General features: G+C 40.5%; 1 protein-coding gene across 3 annotated transcripts in view; it reads right to left on the bottom strand.

Annotated features, from left to right (window-relative positions):
- The window catches only part of PTPN12 (protein tyrosine phosphatase non-receptor type 12), a 69,767-nt gene extending 51,423 nt beyond the window's left edge, over positions 1 to 18,344 (bottom strand). Inside the window, exon 1 of one of the 3 annotated variants that reach the window (XM_077179128.1) lies at positions 18,088 to 18,344. In XM_077179128.1, the coding sequence (XP_077035243.1) occupies positions 18,088 to 18,186 (99 nt within the window). In that variant the 5' untranslated portion in view covers positions 18,187 to 18,344. The remainder of the gene's footprint in view (positions 1 to 18,087) is intronic. The other 2 variants (XM_054630835.2, XM_054630834.2) reach the window with 2 other exon arrangements.
- Positions 18,345 to 19,234: the final 890 nt, after the last annotated feature.

The following is a 19,234-nucleotide window of genomic DNA, read 5'->3' as shown; positions in this document are numbered from 1 at the left end:
CCAGACACAAAGCTCAGCCAATAAAGTTGAGAACCTCATGACTGAGAACTCTTTAATTAAACATTACTGACATTTTTCAGGATGCTGAACATGGGTGTTAAAAAAACCTGAGAGATAAAGTTATTTCTGTTTCCTGCTTCTTGAAATACTCCAAAACACCAACCAGTGGTTTTGGACAAAAAAAACCCCAAACCACAAGAATGGGTTCCACCTCTACTAAAATATAAGTCAGGCTTAAAGAAGCTTAGACTTGGAAGCAATACTGTAAATTATTACAGCACAGTGTGAAATCCTCTGAGATAGGCAAGAAACACCACACCCTAAATAAAAGGCAAAGCCAAAGTCAAAGTTCAGGCACATTAAGTGACTGCTGTCAGAGGAAAAGGGTAGAACTTTCTATTCACCTGCACTACATCTAGATATCAAGGCAAACTAAGTTTTGAATAGAATATTTCAGTTGGAAGAGACCTAAAATTATCATCTAGTCCAGCTGCCTGACCTCTTCTACAGTGTCTAAATTTAAGTCTAAAAGGAGAATACTGATATAAAAGGAATTTTGAACTTGACTGCAGGACCATACTTGTAAACCAATGACACCTCTACGAATTATGTTGGGCTGATGGGCAGGGGTATGCCAGAGGGGAAGCAGCATCATGCATTACAAAAGGAGACAGACAAACAAGGAAGGTGAGAAAAAACAAGCCATGTTTGTATGCTATATTTTAATGCACCCAGGATTTTAAGAAACCTATACAAGGAAATTATCACTGTAGTGGTAGAGATGCAAGAAACCTCTTGGTTCTTGTGGAGGAGACTGGGAAGGCTATGAAGTTGAAAAAAAAAAAAAAGAAATTAAGTATTTCAGAGGGTTATAAAGTACAGATTTCTTTCTTTTTGAAGATACTGGATCAGTTTGCCAGACAATCTTTCAATCCCCCAGCAAGACAAACACCTTGAAGCCAATCTGAACGAGCACAGGACCTGGATAAAGACACATCCTGAAGAACCACTTATAGTTACTGCATGCTTACATCTGTTATTCTTGCCAGACAGGAAAAGGCTAAAAAAAAAATTCACCACAACTTTTTCTCTTACAGAAAAAAAAAAAAAAAAGAAAATGGGGGAAGTTGAATGAAAGGAAATTATACAGAACCAAAAAAGTGAAACACTTGCAAGCAGTCCAGGGCCTGTTGAAACCTGCCAGGTAGCAGTACCTGGCACTGTCACTGTCCTGACCAGGGATGGGCTCTGGTGTCCTGTGCTCATCAACCTGCTGCTACTATGGACACAGTCTGAGCTTCTACTCACAATCTGCCATTGAGAAAGACTGGGAGGATGGCTCCATTTCATTCCTGACATTTCCATAGTATCCTACAGTCACAGTAAAGTATTAGACTAGGTGCATATTTGATTTGACACATTACATCATTTTAATACGATGAAGAACCTGAAAAGTATCATATGATCCTAAAGTTTATCTCATCTTCTTTCCTCATTACTAATATACCTATTGCACTATGTACACCAGACTGCATTGCACTGCCTGGAAAAGATTAAAAAAAAATCCAATTCATGTTATTATTTTCTCCCAACCACCACAACTGCAGTTATGATCACTTGAACTGTTCCTTTTTTTCTAACCAAGTTATTTTTAAGGGACTGTCTGTCTTCTACTCAGATTCTATTTGCCCAAGCAAGTCTAAGACAGTTTTACCCTTTTGCTCTTATGCTGCAAATCCAAAGAAATCTCAAGAAAATTGCCCTCAATACAGAAATAACTCCAGCTTTTATTTCCCATGTGCATGTATGCCTTACAATAACACTGTGCTCGCTAGTCCATCTCTTTCCAAGATAATTGTTTTGATAATCTTAATGAACAAGTAGTACTTGAGAACAGCAAAAAAAGGCAACCAGGGGAACATCTTGGCCAAATTCCAACTCTTCAGCACTTCCTGTAAGCCTTATTTAGATCATGTCTTCATCCACCTTGCTAACACTATTGGTTGGTCACACACAGTGACCTGTGGATTTATCTACTCATCTTCTTTCCTTATTATGAATATAACTATTGTACCATGTGTAGCAGATCCTAATTCCAACAGCACTTAAAAAAACCCAGACACCTCACACCTCCCCCCCAAAAAACTCAAAATGTTTAGAACATTTTGAGATCCTTGCCAGGCAGCATAAGACAATCCCATTCATATTATTCAATTGTACCAAACACAACAACTATTAATATTCAATATATTCAACTAATTTACTTGTTCAAGTAACAAGCCCAACACCTCAGCACAAGTAGCTTTTACAAAGCAATACTTCTTTCATGGTTTATTGATTCTGATTTCATTATTATTAATTATGTGCCTAAATGTTTAGCTACCACCCAAACCCTGTAGATTACAAATGCTAAAGGGTTAGTGAGACTGAATGGAAACCACAGGTTTCTTATTTTAAGAAAACCTCAAAAATAAAGAAAAAGCAGCTAAAGTAGATTCTAAGCTTTTCTACCTTGAAGAAAATGGCAAGTTACCACCTTGGATCCAATTCTAAGGCATACTTCTGATTTTAAAGAAGTTCCCCTCTAGCTAAAACCACAAATGCATAAACCGCTATTTATCTGCTTCCTTCCATCGTATATTGCAGGAGCTAACAAATGGAATACAGGAAAGACAGGTTTTGATGATCTACATGATTAGAAGATAAGGACAGAGTGGTTTTTTTCTTTATAACTTTGGGATTCTTGAAGTTTGGTATGAGCTATGCTTCATTAATGCAAGTCTGTTCAGCTTCTGGTACAATCAACTAACCCAAGGACAGGGTTTCACTCCCACCCTAAAGACAAGGGTCAGCTGCTTTGTCTTTCCTCTACCAGAGGCAATAGTTAATATCAATGACAACAGCTAATATATATTGAGATTTCCTCGAACTGTTGCATCAAGTTTTACAATATTTTACCTCTTAGCTTTTTACTCCAATTCTGTCACTTTAATCTTATTTCCTAAACCACTAATCTCCTTTATTTTCATTCCTTCCTCATCTCAGAGCAAATGTTTTCTGTACAGGAACTTGCTAGGGACACTGACTGCAGCCCACACTTGCCCATCTAGGAACAGGAAAGCTGCTCTTTTCTTGGCTGACATCTACGTTAAAAAAAATTCTGAGCTGTGGTCAAATTCACATTCTAATTCTGGAAAACCAGAACCTATTTCAGCAAAGCCACAGAATTAGCAATGTGACTTGGTGAGACACTGTCAGAGGACACTCTGGAAGAGCAGCAGCCACTGGATTGGCATCACAAAGCCCCACTGCCTGCAGAGACCAGAGTCAGGCCTTGTTTGAATGCAAAATGCTGTGACAGCTCCTGGCACAAGCAGAACTTCTTCCACATTTTTACTGTCTCCTTCACCTCAGTACATTGCTCAACATACATTAGTCATGGAGAGAGCAACAGGCTGCCAACCTGCACACAAATAAGCCATGAACACTTTTCCTGCTTCAGGTCACTAAAATGCAATGCAATCTCCACAAACTTCTCATTTTGAACAGCTTCCTCCTAACCTTTACTCTTCTCTGCTGTCTTCTCCATCAAAATGTTGTTTTACCTCCCTCAAGAAACATACACATTTTAGCATTTTACTACTGAACTTACATTTCCATTATTTGTAATGTAGGTGTCATTTCTCCAATCTCCAAATTTGCTAGTCACAGCTCTTCAGAAAGACAAAATAAGTAGATAAAATACAGGAAAGGAAGAAAGTTGAATTAACAAAGTTATTTCCTCCAATCTATCAAAGCCACTCTTGGGAAAAGTTAAATAAGGAAGAAAGGAATTTAAAATTTCACAAAGATAGCAAATATTAAACCAAAGTGGGACATAAAAAAAAAAAAGGCAACTGGGAAAAATGAGGCTATGTAGCACTAAACAGCTTAAAAGGAACAAGTAGCATTGCTGCTTACAGCCATGAAAACTATGTGACTTGCTCTTCAGTGTAGACACACATGTGCCTTTAGTCAGAAAAAACCCAGACTTGTAAATTCCTGCAGATGTTGAGGATTGCCTACTGCAGTGTTTCTACCTAGAAAACAGGTTGTGGATATAGCATGAAATTTGGACTGGGGAGAAACAATGACCCTTTCCAAATATCAGAATTCCCTACAATTACTACTAGGAGAATTATTTAAGCACAGTTAAATAGGACTCAAAATTTCTCAATCTTATTTTCCCTTAATGGAAGTGGCAGCATTCCAAACCAAATCCATACCTTTAAAAGACCTCAATTAATTTTCAGCACGTCAGTTAAATCCAATCTCAACTTCTGAATTTGCTGCTGCAGTTTGACTTTAAAGAAGAGTAGCATTTTTCTAAAGCAGTGCCCTCTTTAATCCTTCCATTGTGACTTCCCTTACAGGCTACCTTCTTCTAATTCCCAGTTTCTAGCATTGTGCATCAGTATTCCACTGGGCACCCAGAACAGCTATTAATGCTAATAAGCCCAGACAGGAATACACGTTTGTTCTAAAGAGACAGTAACTGCATGACAAGTAATAGGATGAGACATACAGGATTGCTAAGTCCTGGCTTTAAAATGCAAAATACAGAAACACATACTCCACAGCCAAAGCAAATTAATTCACAGGAGCAGTGAAGTATCACAATGTCTTATCAGGATGCAAGTGCTTCTTATAGCTGCATTATGGTGAATAGCAGAGGATGTGAGCGTGCTGAAGTACACCACTTATAGAACATTGCATCCTGGCCCCAGTGCAAGCCTCACTGCTGCTCCCTCTGAATACTGACTGCATTCCTTGTAGCTGTCAGGACTCAATATTTATTTCTGAATACTCAAATTAGGCTTTGGTCTCCATGAATCTCTGTAATAAGCAAGCTTAGACAACAGCTCAACACTACAGTGGCTCTTTTGAGGAAAGGGATCCATAAGCAATATGACCTGGTTCAATACCAACTCTGAAATATTATTCCTGGTGAAATGAACAAACCACAACAAGAAAATTCATAAGGGACACTGCATGAACATTCTTACAAAGACCATTTAAACCAGTCTGGTTAAATCTCATTGTCCACAGTCCTTAAAAAAACAGTGACTACCAGAGGCAGGTAACATTTATAAATGTAAATGTAATCCTTGCTCTTTAAGAGGATAACAAGGTCAATAAAATGTGTGGCTAAGCTACTCTGCTCTGAATTTAAAACCAAGACCCAAATAGACCAGCCAGTTCTACTTTGACCATTAAGAAAAAAAACCAAGCCCCCGTACATGTACTTTCTTATATTCCAACATTCCCCCCATACTTTCTTATATCCCAACAACTAATCATGCAATACTCACAAGCTTAAAAGGGTACCAAAGTATACTATAGATAATCATTTACCTTCAGTTCATCAAACCTGCATGAAGCTAAAGCTTGTTCTGAAGACCTTCTAGACTAAAAGTGAGGCAAAGTTGAAGAAGTGTATGAAACTTATTCACAGTTTTCCACTCATCATGCAAAGGCTTCTGTCATCCAAAACCAGTAAAAACCAAAGGTTTTAAAAAAATAAGGAAATCACAAACAGAAATGAAAAAAAAAAACCAATTAGTAAAATCCAATCACAACATAAAGAGAGGAGCATAATTAAAACATTCAAGACAGATCAAAGTTGATATGGCTCAAAAACACATGTTGGAATTTGCATAAGATCTGACAGAAGTACTGTGCCCAGTGGAAAACTACACACTTCATAGGATGATTCAACAACTAGTTGACATAAATACAGAATTCCTGAAGGATATCTTGTTTATACAATGTCCACAAGCTAGATCCAATAAGCTAAAGACAAGTCAAAGACAAGAGTATGAATAATACAAGAGGAAGCTCACATGAGCAAGCATTTCTGTCTTGTCTTTCACAAAAATCCTTCCCCCATGGCCTTTGAGATAACGCCCAGAAGCAAGTTGGATAACTTCAGTTTTGCAAAATGTGTTGTGAATTTTAAGAGTTTTTCAAGCCCAGCTGGTAAATTAAAAGATTTTATGTACTTAAGTCTTCACATAATATGACAATCCTATACCCACTAAACTACCAACCACAGGAAGGAGAGAAGGTTGGGATCTCCATCCAAACAGATCTGCAGCTCAGGCATATGAAGTTGGTAAGCTGCTGTGGTGGGTTAACCCTGGCTGGTGCCAAGTGCCCACCAAAGCCACTCTACCCCAGTCCTCTGCAACTGGACAGGGGAGAGAAAAATATAATGAAAGGCTCATGAGTTGAGATAAGGACAGGGAGAGATCACTCACTGACAGCCAACATGGGCAAAACAGATTCGACTTTGAATTAACTGAATTTATTACCAACAAATAATGAGAGGTTAAACAAATATTAAAAACAAACCAAAGCACCCTTCCTCCAAACAAATCAAAACTGCCTCCTTCCCAGGCTCTACATTCTCCTCCCAAGCAGAGCAGGCAGGGAGATGGGGAATGGGAGCGATGGTCAGTTCATTGCTGTCACCAGTAAACACCAGATTCCAGTACCACACTAAAAAGAACCTGTTAGCAGAGGAAAAAGGGGCCAAAACCCCCCAAGATAATAGGTAAATATTGTCTGCTTTGTTATAATTTTTCTTATTCAGGTGTTCCATGCAAACTATTTCATCTACACCATCAGTACACAACCTGGGAAACTGCTGACTTCAGCATCAAGTTGTGGGGGTGTTAAAGTGGTAGGTAATACAACAGCCCCATAAAAAATAAACCACATGGCACTCAAAGAATAGAAGAAACTAATTTTTGCATTTAGTGACAAAAGCCAATTCCAGTGCCTCCCTGACATGCCCTACAAGATCCTCTACCTAGCAAAAATTCACGGTCAGTTTTAGCTCAAAACATACTTAGAAATAGAAATAAATAAGTCTCTAGAAATAAATAAGTTCTTTACCTACTTATATCCCTTCACTGCATTCCCTTGTTACTTCACTGCTGCTTTTCTCACTTCTAAACACATCCTGACCTCAGATACTCTTAATATATCTGGAAGTTGCCTTTCTCCATAAGAGCTAAAGACACCATCATTGAAATTTTTTATACCCACATACTTTCATTGGATGATTAGATCATCTTACTGTACCAGACAGAGAATATTTTTTCTATGAATACAGGAAGGGAAGCCCATTATGTATGCTGTAAGGCTGGAGAAACAGGATGCTGGCTTCATTTTCACAGGATCACCAATTTAAACAGTGCTAATGCTTTCTAAATTGCCATGCCAGAATGACAGGTTGCTAAAGCTTTGCACCAAAAGTACTGTGGTGTTTGATCATGTATAAGGTACCAAATGCAAGCTCACGTTCAGGATAATCCATAGCAGAATTAGTTATGGAATTAGCTAGCATTTTAGAAAGAAATATTCTTTCCCTTTAGGAAATCACACTGATTTATGGCAACAGCTTGCTGACTTTGGGATACACACATTTTTTTTCAGTGTTATTGGTCTCACATTTTAAATCATTTATCAGCAGGCTATAGATTTCTGTAATTTGTTAAAAAAACCAACTAGGCTTCTCTGCCATGGTTTTACCTGCTCTTTTCAGAACAACAAAAATAGGAAGTTGACAATTTGCAAGTTGCATTGGTTGCATTTGCAACCACAAAAGGGAAAAGAAATGAAAGCTCCTATTTCATCATCTTAGTCAAAACATTAAGAAAATAGATGGTACCAGTTGAAGAAGCAACTGTAGCAGGGTTATTACAGAATGCCAGGGCAATTTCCACAGTAGTTCTGCAGAATAGCCTCTGGAAAAGTTCTTCTGTTTATAAGGAAAATATAAAAGGTTGTGATAGGGCTTAACCCACAGCTTAATAACAACTTAGAACACTCAGTTTGAAAAGCAGACTCATGTCCAAAGCTTTAAGTGCCTGTGTAGCACTTAATGCAATTCTGTAGCAAAGAGCTATTAAAGGAAAGAACATCTATTTCTTCCTTCTGGGCCTAGTCTTCATCAAGTAGAAATAACAGAAGAATAAAGCATCTATAAAACACCATATTTCTTTACTAAAGTAAATTCCAGTGTGTGCCTATAGTACTTTCCAAGTCCTTTCTACCTGCCTAAAACCAGTCATTTTTCTCCATTAACATTTTCATATAGTTCCCTATATGTCCATTAATGTCACAGTTCTGTTTATGCAATCTCAAAGAAAATGAGTTAAAATTGATTTTACAGTCTAATTTGGTCATAATAAAAATCCACACAGTTTTGTGTAACCACCTAAACTACCAAACTTGAAATCTTAGAAGTAACTGTTGAATACTTAGAGCTATCTGGGGACATTCACAGTATCTAAGAGATTATTTCCTTCCTTTAGCAGTTTGTGCAATAGGGGTGCTGCCCTATAGACAATTTATAATTAATTCAACTCTGCAGGAATTCTCAGTTTCTTGAAGCAGTTCAACTAACCTACATATACCCTTCCCTCCAGAACAGTGTTTCCTTTTCCAGCTTTATTTTGAGCTAAATGTTTCCCCTGAGTATTCCTACTGGACAACTGTATTCTTTTCAATTAACAATTACCTATTGGCTAAAAGAAACAGAATATACAAGAGGGAGTAAGTAATAATGAAAGCATTATCCTGCTTCCCATGCATGAAGGTAAAGATTCAAGTAGAAAATATAGGAAGAATTAAAACTTATTTTCTACATGTGTAAAAACAGTAAAAAAAAAGAGCTGTGCACTGCAAACATGTAGAACATGATACATTTACCACTGAGACATCTCCATGATTAATTTTACTCAGTCACAGAGCAGCCAGTCACCAGTTTCCAACCCAGCCTACCCGCAGTCTGAGAGCAGTGCACTATTCCTATCACTTGTTCTTCTGTCTGTTCTGCTTTTTTATATTAATTGATCTCTCAGTTTTGTGAGATCAATTAATATAAAACATAAAATATATTAATATAAAACATAAAACATATAAAAAATAGTGAAACAACTAGACAACTAATCCAATATGAACATTTGTCTAAGGAGGAAGCTATGCCCAAGTACCACACGTGCTACCCACACACTTGAGGAAAAAAAGACACTGTTCCATCACAGGGTCATGCATTACAGAGTCAAACATAATCAAATAAGAAGTGAAACATTTAGGACAGAGTAGAACACTCTTCAGGCTTCTCAAGAGCAGTGCAGTTCCCACAGCAATCAGTCATTTAAACAGGATGCATGATCTACACTGACAAGTCCTCTGAACACTTGGACAGGAAACCCATGAAACATCCTTTCAGTTTGGAACCAAGTTGTTCAAAGATAGCTGTGTCCTCCAAAAACTACCAGGAGAATAAAAAAATGCCATACTCTCATAATGGAAGACAAAATGTATTTTAAAATGTAATCAATGATGGAAAACAATATGAAAATTCTGGAACAGGCCCCCAAGACTCTCAAATGTGACAAATAGCTGGAACTTATGCCAGTAAGTCCAGGAAAAATGTGCATGAACCAGAACCTAGAACTAGTCTAGCTCAGCACAAGAAATTAATTTCTCATCCATGATATTGACCCTAAAGCAAATAAGACAGACAGCAAGGATAGCAACAACAGCAGAGGTGCTGACTGCTCAAGGGCAATAAAAGCAGGAGCATCAGACATCACTCATGACCTTTCAGCCTCTCTCTGGTTGTATGAGCTGCCCAGAGGGACAAGCCTTGCCAGCTGAAAGGTGGTCATTTACCTCTCCAGCCCCCCAAAAACCCCACTCTTCCACTGATCCACATGAAAGCTGTTCTTCTAGTGATCACAGAGTCCAAAACATCTGTGTGTTTTCAGAGGCAAACAAAAAGCAGATGTCATCCACATGAGGCAGCAAGAATGACAAGACAGCAGGACAAATGCAGCAAGATGTAAAATTGTTTAAGAGGACACCACTGTACTCTGAGCTTAGAAAAACAAACTCAGCTACACCTTACGAGACTACACAAAAAGGAAATTAATGTAAAATGTTTGTTTTAAAATGACAAGTCCGGTGTCATAACTAAATGCAAGAGATTAAAGTAGTACATACATTCTTTAAAGCAATATGATTTTAACTAAGCTAACTTCCCCTTAGAGGCTGGTGCTTTCCAGACCATGACTTTAGACACCAAAAATCATAGCAAAGATCAGGCAATTAAAACAAATAGATTTCAATAATGTTTAGGAATCAAGGCCTGCTCTCCAACATGTAAAACATGAAGCAGATAGACTTTCTGCCAAAAAGGAAAGAACACAAGTTATATGGATACCCTTAATAACTGTGTAAAGACTGCTCCAAATCACAGCAAATTAAAAATAGCACAATCCAACCAATCCATACAGCACTTAAAACTTTCAGTCAACTCATGCAGTTGCCCTTGGCCCATTCCTAACATTAGGCAACTCAATTCTTTCTGCAGAACTAAGGGAGCTAAGAAATAAAATTAATTTAGAAAATTAACTGTCCAAAGAATTATGGCAGTATTTCCTTCAAAATTATTGATGCTTCCTTACAGAAATCTGAATGAATGAATGAAACATATTTCTTTATTTGCTTTGTTCCTAATGACATATGTAGCCCATGAGGCAACATCATTCATAGCTTCAGTCATCTTGTAATAGCCAGATATTTTCCCCCATTGAAGTAACTGCCTTGCTACATTTTAGAGCTGATAATTCAATTCTTCTAGGTTTTACTTTCACAAGACACTTCCATTAGGACAATACTGTCTTTAAGTCTTCCCATAAATTAACACCAATAAAATTGCCTTTTAAAGAAATTAAAAGTATTGGCTTGTAGGAGGACAGATAGGAGCAAAAATTAGGTCAACTAAACTAGGTCATCCATTTATACCTCTATTTATCTGGTACCTTTTGGGAAACGTTTCTCTCTACTTGATCTTTTTAGCTGTGTAAGATTTTTTTCATTCTAAAGCTGATGACAAAACAGCAGCTAGAACAAGGCCCTCAGGGACACAAGCAGTAACCTTCCTATGCAAACCTCAGTGACTGAAATCTCTGACATTCAAAGATACTTTAAACAAGTTTCCAACCCAGAATGACAGTCCTAAAGCCTGCCAGTCCTGACTCTGCTCTTCTGCTCTTACAACTTTTCCCTTACCTTGCTGCACTCTCAGCTTCCCTAGTAAAGCTACTGGCTTTGCACTCATATTGTCTCACCAATATTGGGTCTGAACACAATCTGGTTTCTTGAAGGTGCAGAGGGACTCCAGACACAGTTCCAACAATACAGCTGCTCTCTGTGCTCCAGGTTCCAGATCCAAAACTCCACAGCCATACCAGAGTGCTCTCTTTTCATAAACACATTGTGATTGCTCAGATTTGGACAAATAATTCACGAGTTAAGTTTATATTAGCAAGGTTTTTTTTGTCAGATGAAGTAGGAAACCAAAGAGCTTATCTCTCTGCAACGTTCACATGCCAGTTAAAAGAAACAGAAATGCAGGTCCATGGTTCATTAAGGGCAAACACACACAGCTGAGCTATCCAGGCTTGTGCTGGCATAACCACAGCAATTGTGGAGTACGACAGCTTGAGGAAAACACCAGGATACAAACAATGCACTTCCTAATGGCACAAAGAGCTCCTGCTCTACCTAACTCACTTGTGCTTTACTCAGTTCCTTATCTGACCTTTAACACTGATACCTCTCCCTAACTGAAGGGCTGTTATATAAGACCAAGAAAAAACCATCATCTACCATCTGATTTCAGTTCTAGAAATGCACACCCAAAGTACTCCTACAGTTTCACGTTTTCCCAACACTAAGAAGAAATGCATTACTATTTTCCCTGTGTCAAAAAGTTCTTTGTACTAAGCATACTACAGTCAAACTGTAGCAGTACACAATGGAAAATCCACAAATCTTAAACAGTAACAGCGAAGAAGATAGAATATAATTTCTGTTCATTACAAACTAATGGCTTTAAGAGATTAATATAGAAGCCTCAGACTTCTGTTGCATTCATGATCAACAAATGCATACACATTAGATAATCTGAATATCTGCTTACCCTTTCCCTGCTTGCAGAGCTGATAACTTACACTTGGCTATAACAGCATCAAGGAAAAACAGCCTGAACCTACTGCAATTCTAAAGTAAATTACATGCAATCCAAACCAAGAAATTCATGCTATAGATCAGTGACACACATGCAGAGTACTACACAGACTTTACTACCATGCTTATACAAATACATAAGCACATACATGGAGCTACAGAATGATAGATTAGGGTCTAAGGTTGATGAATTATGGTCACATGAGACATATCCATATATAGGTATCTACTGAGATGTATCTATCTATATATATATAACTAAATACAGCAAAAGGTGCTGCAGAATTGAGGTAAGAATAAAAACAAAGTATGTATTTGACATGCTATTTAAATTATTTGGATTGCATGCAGTATGCCATGAGGTGCAAGGTCAACATTACCATTTGCTCCTCCTGAACAATTCTTTAATATTCTACGAAATCCATCCACAACTCTTTATTCCATGAGAACAGTAGACTTACACACTGCTGTCTTTTGAAAATGAGCAAACAGAACTTATTACCACACAAGCTATTTGACACAACCCAGAGCATTGCCTAACTGACTTGGTTTAGTTTCATGTGCTGAAAAAACAGCAATTTTAGGCAGAGTTTTCAAGTTCTTACACCCCAGGGCCACTACAGCAGCTTTGTGGCTGTGTTCAACCACCTCTGTGAAAATTCAGAATGGCATCTTTGAAGCAACAAAAACAGCACTCATTTCCTCAGAAGGGGACAAAGAAGCTGAATATTAAAACTGAATGATTGTTCATGCAAAACTGTATTTTCATATAACATTGAATGACCAGTATTTCACAAATTTTCAGAAGCCTCTAAAGTCTGGGCTTACTGAAATGACTATTCAGTGACATTGCTCCAACCAGATTTGGTCCATGTAAAAGAAGCTTTATGAATGGCCTGGATGACTACAACCACACACAATGGAGTCATGTGCTGGGGTGTGCCCCCCACAGATGAATTAACAGCATCTAGCTGAAATATGGAAATGGAAACAAAACTTTACAAATACATTAACGAGAAAAATGTAAGCATAATATGAAAGGTGATTACTAACAGATCCATTATTTAACCCTGAAATGATAAAAATGCACAAGGCATATCTGAAGTGACAGTTGCCTACGACCTATTAACTGATTGCTAAGAGCAGAGTTCCTTATGACTGATCAGCTGTACAACACACCTGGGGTCATTTTCTCCAAGGCAATTACCCCTTCTGCCACACTCTATGGAAAACAAGTGCTCCAAATAGATTTTTCAAAAGAACCCAATTTACAAGAATTCCATGTAAACCTCCGCTTACACCAATTAAATCTTGGATTTGAAGTTTCAAGAAACAGTTTACCATGTAGTTGATTCTACCAAACCATTTTTCCCAGTTTAACCTTTACAGATACAAATATCTCTTGAAAAGACAGCATGTATTTTTAACACATATGACAAAGCATTAGTGTTTCTACCAATGTATTACAAGCACCAAACTCATTAAATAGATACTAGAAAACATCACTTCCAAAAATGTCTATATGGTGGGATCTTAAAAAAAATAAATGTTTTCTAAGTTTCCAGATTATATGCCTGTCTTATAAATTTGAAAAGTATCTTCACAGATACTCAAGAGGTGCACTAATAGCATTTGAATCAGAAAGGCTTATGCAAATGCACATTAATACACAGAGAAGCTTCAAGAGGGGCATTTCTGAAGTGCTACAGTTGAATAGGTATTTCTGGTATCCCTAATGCTGCTCCAGGACCAAAACAAAATCTATGTCATGACTGGCATCAGTATGTGGACTTTCACTATGTATCTTAGTAGCTTTAATCAGTGATTTAGTATAGTGTAGACTGTTCATTCATTTTCAGCAGCCTTAAGGCATTTTAGAAATTGTGCCTTTTCCTGAGAAAACTGATCAAAAAACAAAACAAAGACAAAAGCCTTAAAAAATGCACAAAGCAAGTTTTATAGCATCTGGCGTAGCACTTCCTATGAGCAGCTACATTTTATCCTTACAAGTCAAGCACATTCCATCTCCCATTTTTTTAAATAGCATTTTCACAAAACAATCAGTTAGAAGTCTTTAAATATAAAAATGTCAAAACCAAAACTAACTAGATGTAAAAGACATAGAAATTAGTTTTTTACCTGTTTCAAACCATTCAAATTCCCTTTCATACTTCAGAAAACAGCAACTTGAGTACTTTACTGTTTCCAAACCTAAAAGTTTCATCTTAGACTGAACAGAACACAGACACACAATATTCAGTTGAGTTAGTTACCTGTGCCCTCTTGAATGAAAGATACAGATATCTGTGACTAGGTGCAATGAAGCTGTTAAAAAAATGTATTATTATTTAGACCAACGATTGAAAACAAGACCATTTTGACACCACTTCCTCCAAACAGCAGCTGAGGGTCTCCTACACAGTATCCATCACAAAAAAACCCATTCTCAGCCACACACAGTATTCCATGACAACAGATTAGCCAGATATACAACTCAGAAGATGAAGCAAGACTGTCATATACTACAAAACAATAGAAACATCTGATTTTTGAAGGTAAAACTTCACACTACTCATATTTCACTTCTATAACAATGGCAGTCTACATCAAACAAGAGAAATGAGTGTCAGGATGCTTTTGTCATGACTATAATGTAAGAAAACAAAAATGTGTTAATCGTAGGTAGATTAAAATTTAAAAATAAATCAGCAAATAATATTTATCAAGGTCTTTCTAAATTCTAGAGTAGCTGTTTTCTGTTCTTCCATATGGAACTTTGACTTCCAACCTTTGTTTGATGTAATACACATGTTCATTACAAAAAAATCAGAACCTGGACCATGCTGGTTGTATTCATACAGCATGAAACACCAAGAGGAAGCAATCTATACTTATTTCCTTCTACCCAAATAGCAATGTCAGCAAAAACCCAGGAAAAAATATACTCCTGGATGTACTACAACCATGGTAGCAAAGTCCTAACCTACATTATTTTAGGAAAAAGCCCACTTGCCCCATATCCACATCCACATGATTACTGGCAAGGCTTACAGACATGTCTGTCCTGTTTTCAAACTATCCACTTCATTTAATCCTAACTGTGCACACCCAGAGTACTGAAGTGATCTACTAATAAGTCCTGCTTACTTCCTAGTGCAAATTAATTAACTGCATTTGATTTCCAGTAACAAACTTGCCACTGGTGCCCAGATCATAGAGTTTATCTTGCTGTTGAGGGGAGGTGAGGAGGCACTGGTGGAGTGGGTAATAATCAACTTTCCACCTTCCAGGAGGAAGTTGTTTCCAGGTATGTCAATGGCATTATTAAATTGCAGCCTTAGTCATCTACACTCTGGACTTTCAATAGCAATCAGCCAAGCTTATCAGCCCACCTGTGCACACCTCGAGCTTCTCTACCCTGTCCTCCAGCACTCCTGGGCACCCAGCATGTACTTTCAGTTCACTCTCTCAGGCCTATGTACAACTCTCCAAGCCTATTACTCAACTATTGCCAATTATTCCAAGGCAATAAAGACCTAAAAGTAAAGAATTCTTTTCATTTGCATTCACCCACTATTCCATTCATATTTTAGATTCCATTTTGACTTGGAAATGAAGCGATGAGTAACAGCAATTCCTATTCCACAAACTTGCCACTATTTAGCAGCCACAGAACATCCTGCACTTAAATGAGATAACACAACTTCCTCCCTTCTCACCCCTCAAAAAACAACTACTCATTCTTTAACTGAACAGAATACTGAAACTTAAATCCCCTTTACCTCTCTTTCCTTCTTCCTTTTCCATCATTTCAAAGAGGACCTAGGCATAGCTCTGTTAAGACAGCCAAATACACCGAAAACTCATACCCCAAAAATCCCTAAATACCCCAGAACATTCATAGTGAAAAAAAACCCCTTAAAAAGCAGCAATTATAATTCTTGTCATCACACTAATCTATGTCTGCTTTATTACATAAAGGTGAATATTAGAACTGAAGATCCTAATTTCCTGGTTTTCCTTTAATTTCCGATACAAAAATCAAATATGAAAGTTTGAAATACAAAGTGTTAAAGGACAGAAGAAAATTTCAACACAATTCTCCCCAAAACATTCAACACTCTTTCGGGTAATACATCTTTCTCCTGAAATGCCTTGCCCATTAGTTCCTATAAATCCTATTTTCCCATTTTACCCGTATTCTTTTCTTCCTGCTACAGGAAAGCAATGGGAAAATTCACTGTCTATGCTGTTGAAAGCCACAAAAACAACATGCTGTCAAATAGAGAAATTGAAACAAAAGCTATTTTCCATACAGGGGTGCACCACTGCTTCAAAGAAAGGATGATAAAAATATCTTATATATATCTTTAGACTACAACAAAACTAAAACATCAGGATAATTATCAGATATGAAATGGTAGAGGTGGATTAGGAGATCTTAACATAGAGATTATTAAAAATGTCCCTCATTTTGCAGTAGCCTAGGCCAGCCTTTCTGTAAAGTATATATAATTTACATGAACAAGACAGGCTCATCAGTACAAGGCAAGATGTCAATTCGTGTTAAATAGCAATTCTATTACTAAAACTATGACTTAATGAAAAGCTTCTGTCAAATTCTGTAACCTTTAAGCTCTCATGTGAAGATTTAAAAGGGTCCTATCTCTCCAATGGCGTTCTTCACTTCACACTTTTCTCTCTTCCTTTCCCACATGCTCAGATGTTTCAGCAGCATACTTTTAGCATTTGCAAAATCCTGCCCAAAGAGCGTGGCCGATTTCCCACGGGCTCCCTCCCCACCCTGGATGAACTCGTTACTTCCCAAAGTCCACTTCCTCTTCCAGCCCTGGACCTGCCAGCGCTCCCAACGCCCCTCGCCTTGCGCAACATCCGCGGCCTCCTCCCCACATTTCGGACAATCTCCGATGCGACGCTTACATTGAGATTATTTTTTTATTATTTATTTTTTTTTGTTCTCAGAGCACTAGCACAGACTGACAGCTTAAAGGGCTAACGATGTGCTTTTAATCCCAAAGAGCCACACATAATAAAACGAGCTACAAAGACAGATACGGAGGGCACTAACCCGCTCTCCTTCAGCTCTTCTGCATATGAAAACTGCATTTTGATATTAAGTATTTAAATGATATTGAAAAGTGCCAGCAACATCTGCCCAATCAAAATTATTGTTCACAGCTCAGACGACCAATTCAAAAGATAAAACTCCCGATATATTGTAACAGCCCTATTAAACAGCTAAAATAAACCAGGAAAAGCATTAATTCTCCGAGAGAATTTTTCCCCGAGCGCACACGTTAACCAAAGGCTGACGGTGAACTGATCTGGAAGGAAGAAAGGACGAGGGATACAGGCAGGGCTGCGATGGGGGATGGGAGACGTTAGCGAAGGGAAGATGAATATTCCTCCAAGGACTAGCAATACGTTTAACACATCTCCTCGGAAAGAAGAGAAATCTCAAGCAGGCAGCTACAGGGGCAAATCAAAGGGGAAGGAGTGCCCGATTATCCCCAGCTGCCATCACAGACGGCGACCCTGCGGAAAAGGGGCTGCCGGGGCGAGGAAGCGCTCGCAGCCCCCCCGCCTCGCCTCCGTCCCCTTTATGCGCTCAGGGAAGCAGCGGGGCGGGCGGACGAGGAGCCTCCCGGTGAATTTTGCAAGAACCGATGACCACCAGCTGCCCAGGAGCGGGGAAGAGCCGGGGCCGCGGTGACAAACCTCCCGGGGCTGGAGGGCAGGAAGGAGCTGAATCCAGGCGGACACTCTCCCTCCCCCCGCCGAGCTCCGAAGCGGCGGTGGCACAGGGAGCCGGCCGAGCCCCGGGGCACACAATAGCCGGTCACCCCCGGGGATGCGAGCCCGCCCGCCCCGGCACCCCCCCGCTGGCGGGGGATGGGGAAGGGGCTGCGGGTCACCCCCCTCCGCCCCGGGGGCGGCAGGAGCCCCGCCCGCCCCACCCGCGCCGCCGCCCCTCACCATGAAGTCGCTGGCGAAGTTGTCCTCCCCATTGTGGTCCGTGTCCTTCATGGCCTGGACTCGCTTAATGAATTTCCTCAGGATCTCCTCCTGGCTCATCCTGCCCCGCCGGCCGCCCTGCGGAGCGGGAGCCCCGGCCGCCCGCCCGCTCTTCGCCCGGAGCCCACTCCGCCGCACGACCCGTCACCCGGCTGCCTTCCTTCCCCTCCCTGCCTCGCCTCTCCCCCGCCCGGGCCTGCCCGCGGCCTGATGGCCCCGCTCTGGCTCCGCTCCCGCCCCGCTCACGGCCGCCCGGCCGCCCGCTCCATCCTCCCCTCCCTCCGCCCGACCCTCCCTGGAGCAGCCGACACGGACACGACACGGCCCCTCCTCCTCCCGCCCCGCGCACGCGCGGCGCCCGCCCCGCCCCGCCCTCTTCCCTGTGTCCCGCCCCGACCCGGCAGCGCTCCGCCGCGCCCATTGGCTCTCCCGACCGTCGCCTCGCCCTATTGGCGGCCGCGCATGCCAATCACCAGCCGGCCGGGTTTCGAGGGAGCGCTCGCTGGGCTCCACGCCTCGCCCTCTCCCCCCGGCCCCCCCGCCCCCCCCCCCCGTTTCCCATGGATGGGACCGCCCGAAGGGAGCCTCATGGAGCGCTGGAAGGGACCACTTGGTGCGCGAGGGGGAGGCGGAGCGGAGCTCCGTTTCCCCTGGCTGGAGCACAATGGGCGGCGGTGGGTGCCCGCGGCGCCGCGCCGGGAGGCAGCGGCATGTCGGGACATGTAGTCGCCACAGCGTCGCGTCCCGGGGCTGGGGGCTCACGCAGCATCCTACTGAAACGCCCGGATCAGACGGGTCCCGCCGCGGGTGGGAAGCCCGCAGCCGTGGGACGTGCCGGGGGTCGCTGCCGCGGCGGTGCCGAGGCGCGGCGGCGTGGACGCCGGGCAGCGGGAAGATGGCGGGGCGGGACAGGGGACGGGCGCGGACACCTGGCCGGGGACTGCTCCTCGCGTATTTGTATGTATGTATATTAAGCGTATATATATGTGTGTATTATATCAATTTTTCATATATATATATGTAAATGTGTATATATATATATATATACACACACACTCTTTATGAAGTGTGTATATATATGTGTGTGTGTGTATATATATGTATGTGT

This window comes from Agelaius phoeniceus, chromosome 5 (genome assembly GCF_051311805.1).
Source record: "Agelaius phoeniceus isolate bAgePho1 chromosome 5, bAgePho1.hap1, whole genome shotgun sequence".
NCBI lineage: Eukaryota > Metazoa > Chordata > Aves > Passeriformes > Icteridae > Agelaius > Agelaius phoeniceus.
Note: the sequence above shows the minus strand (reverse complement) of the source record. Positions and strands in the feature narration are given on the sequence as shown.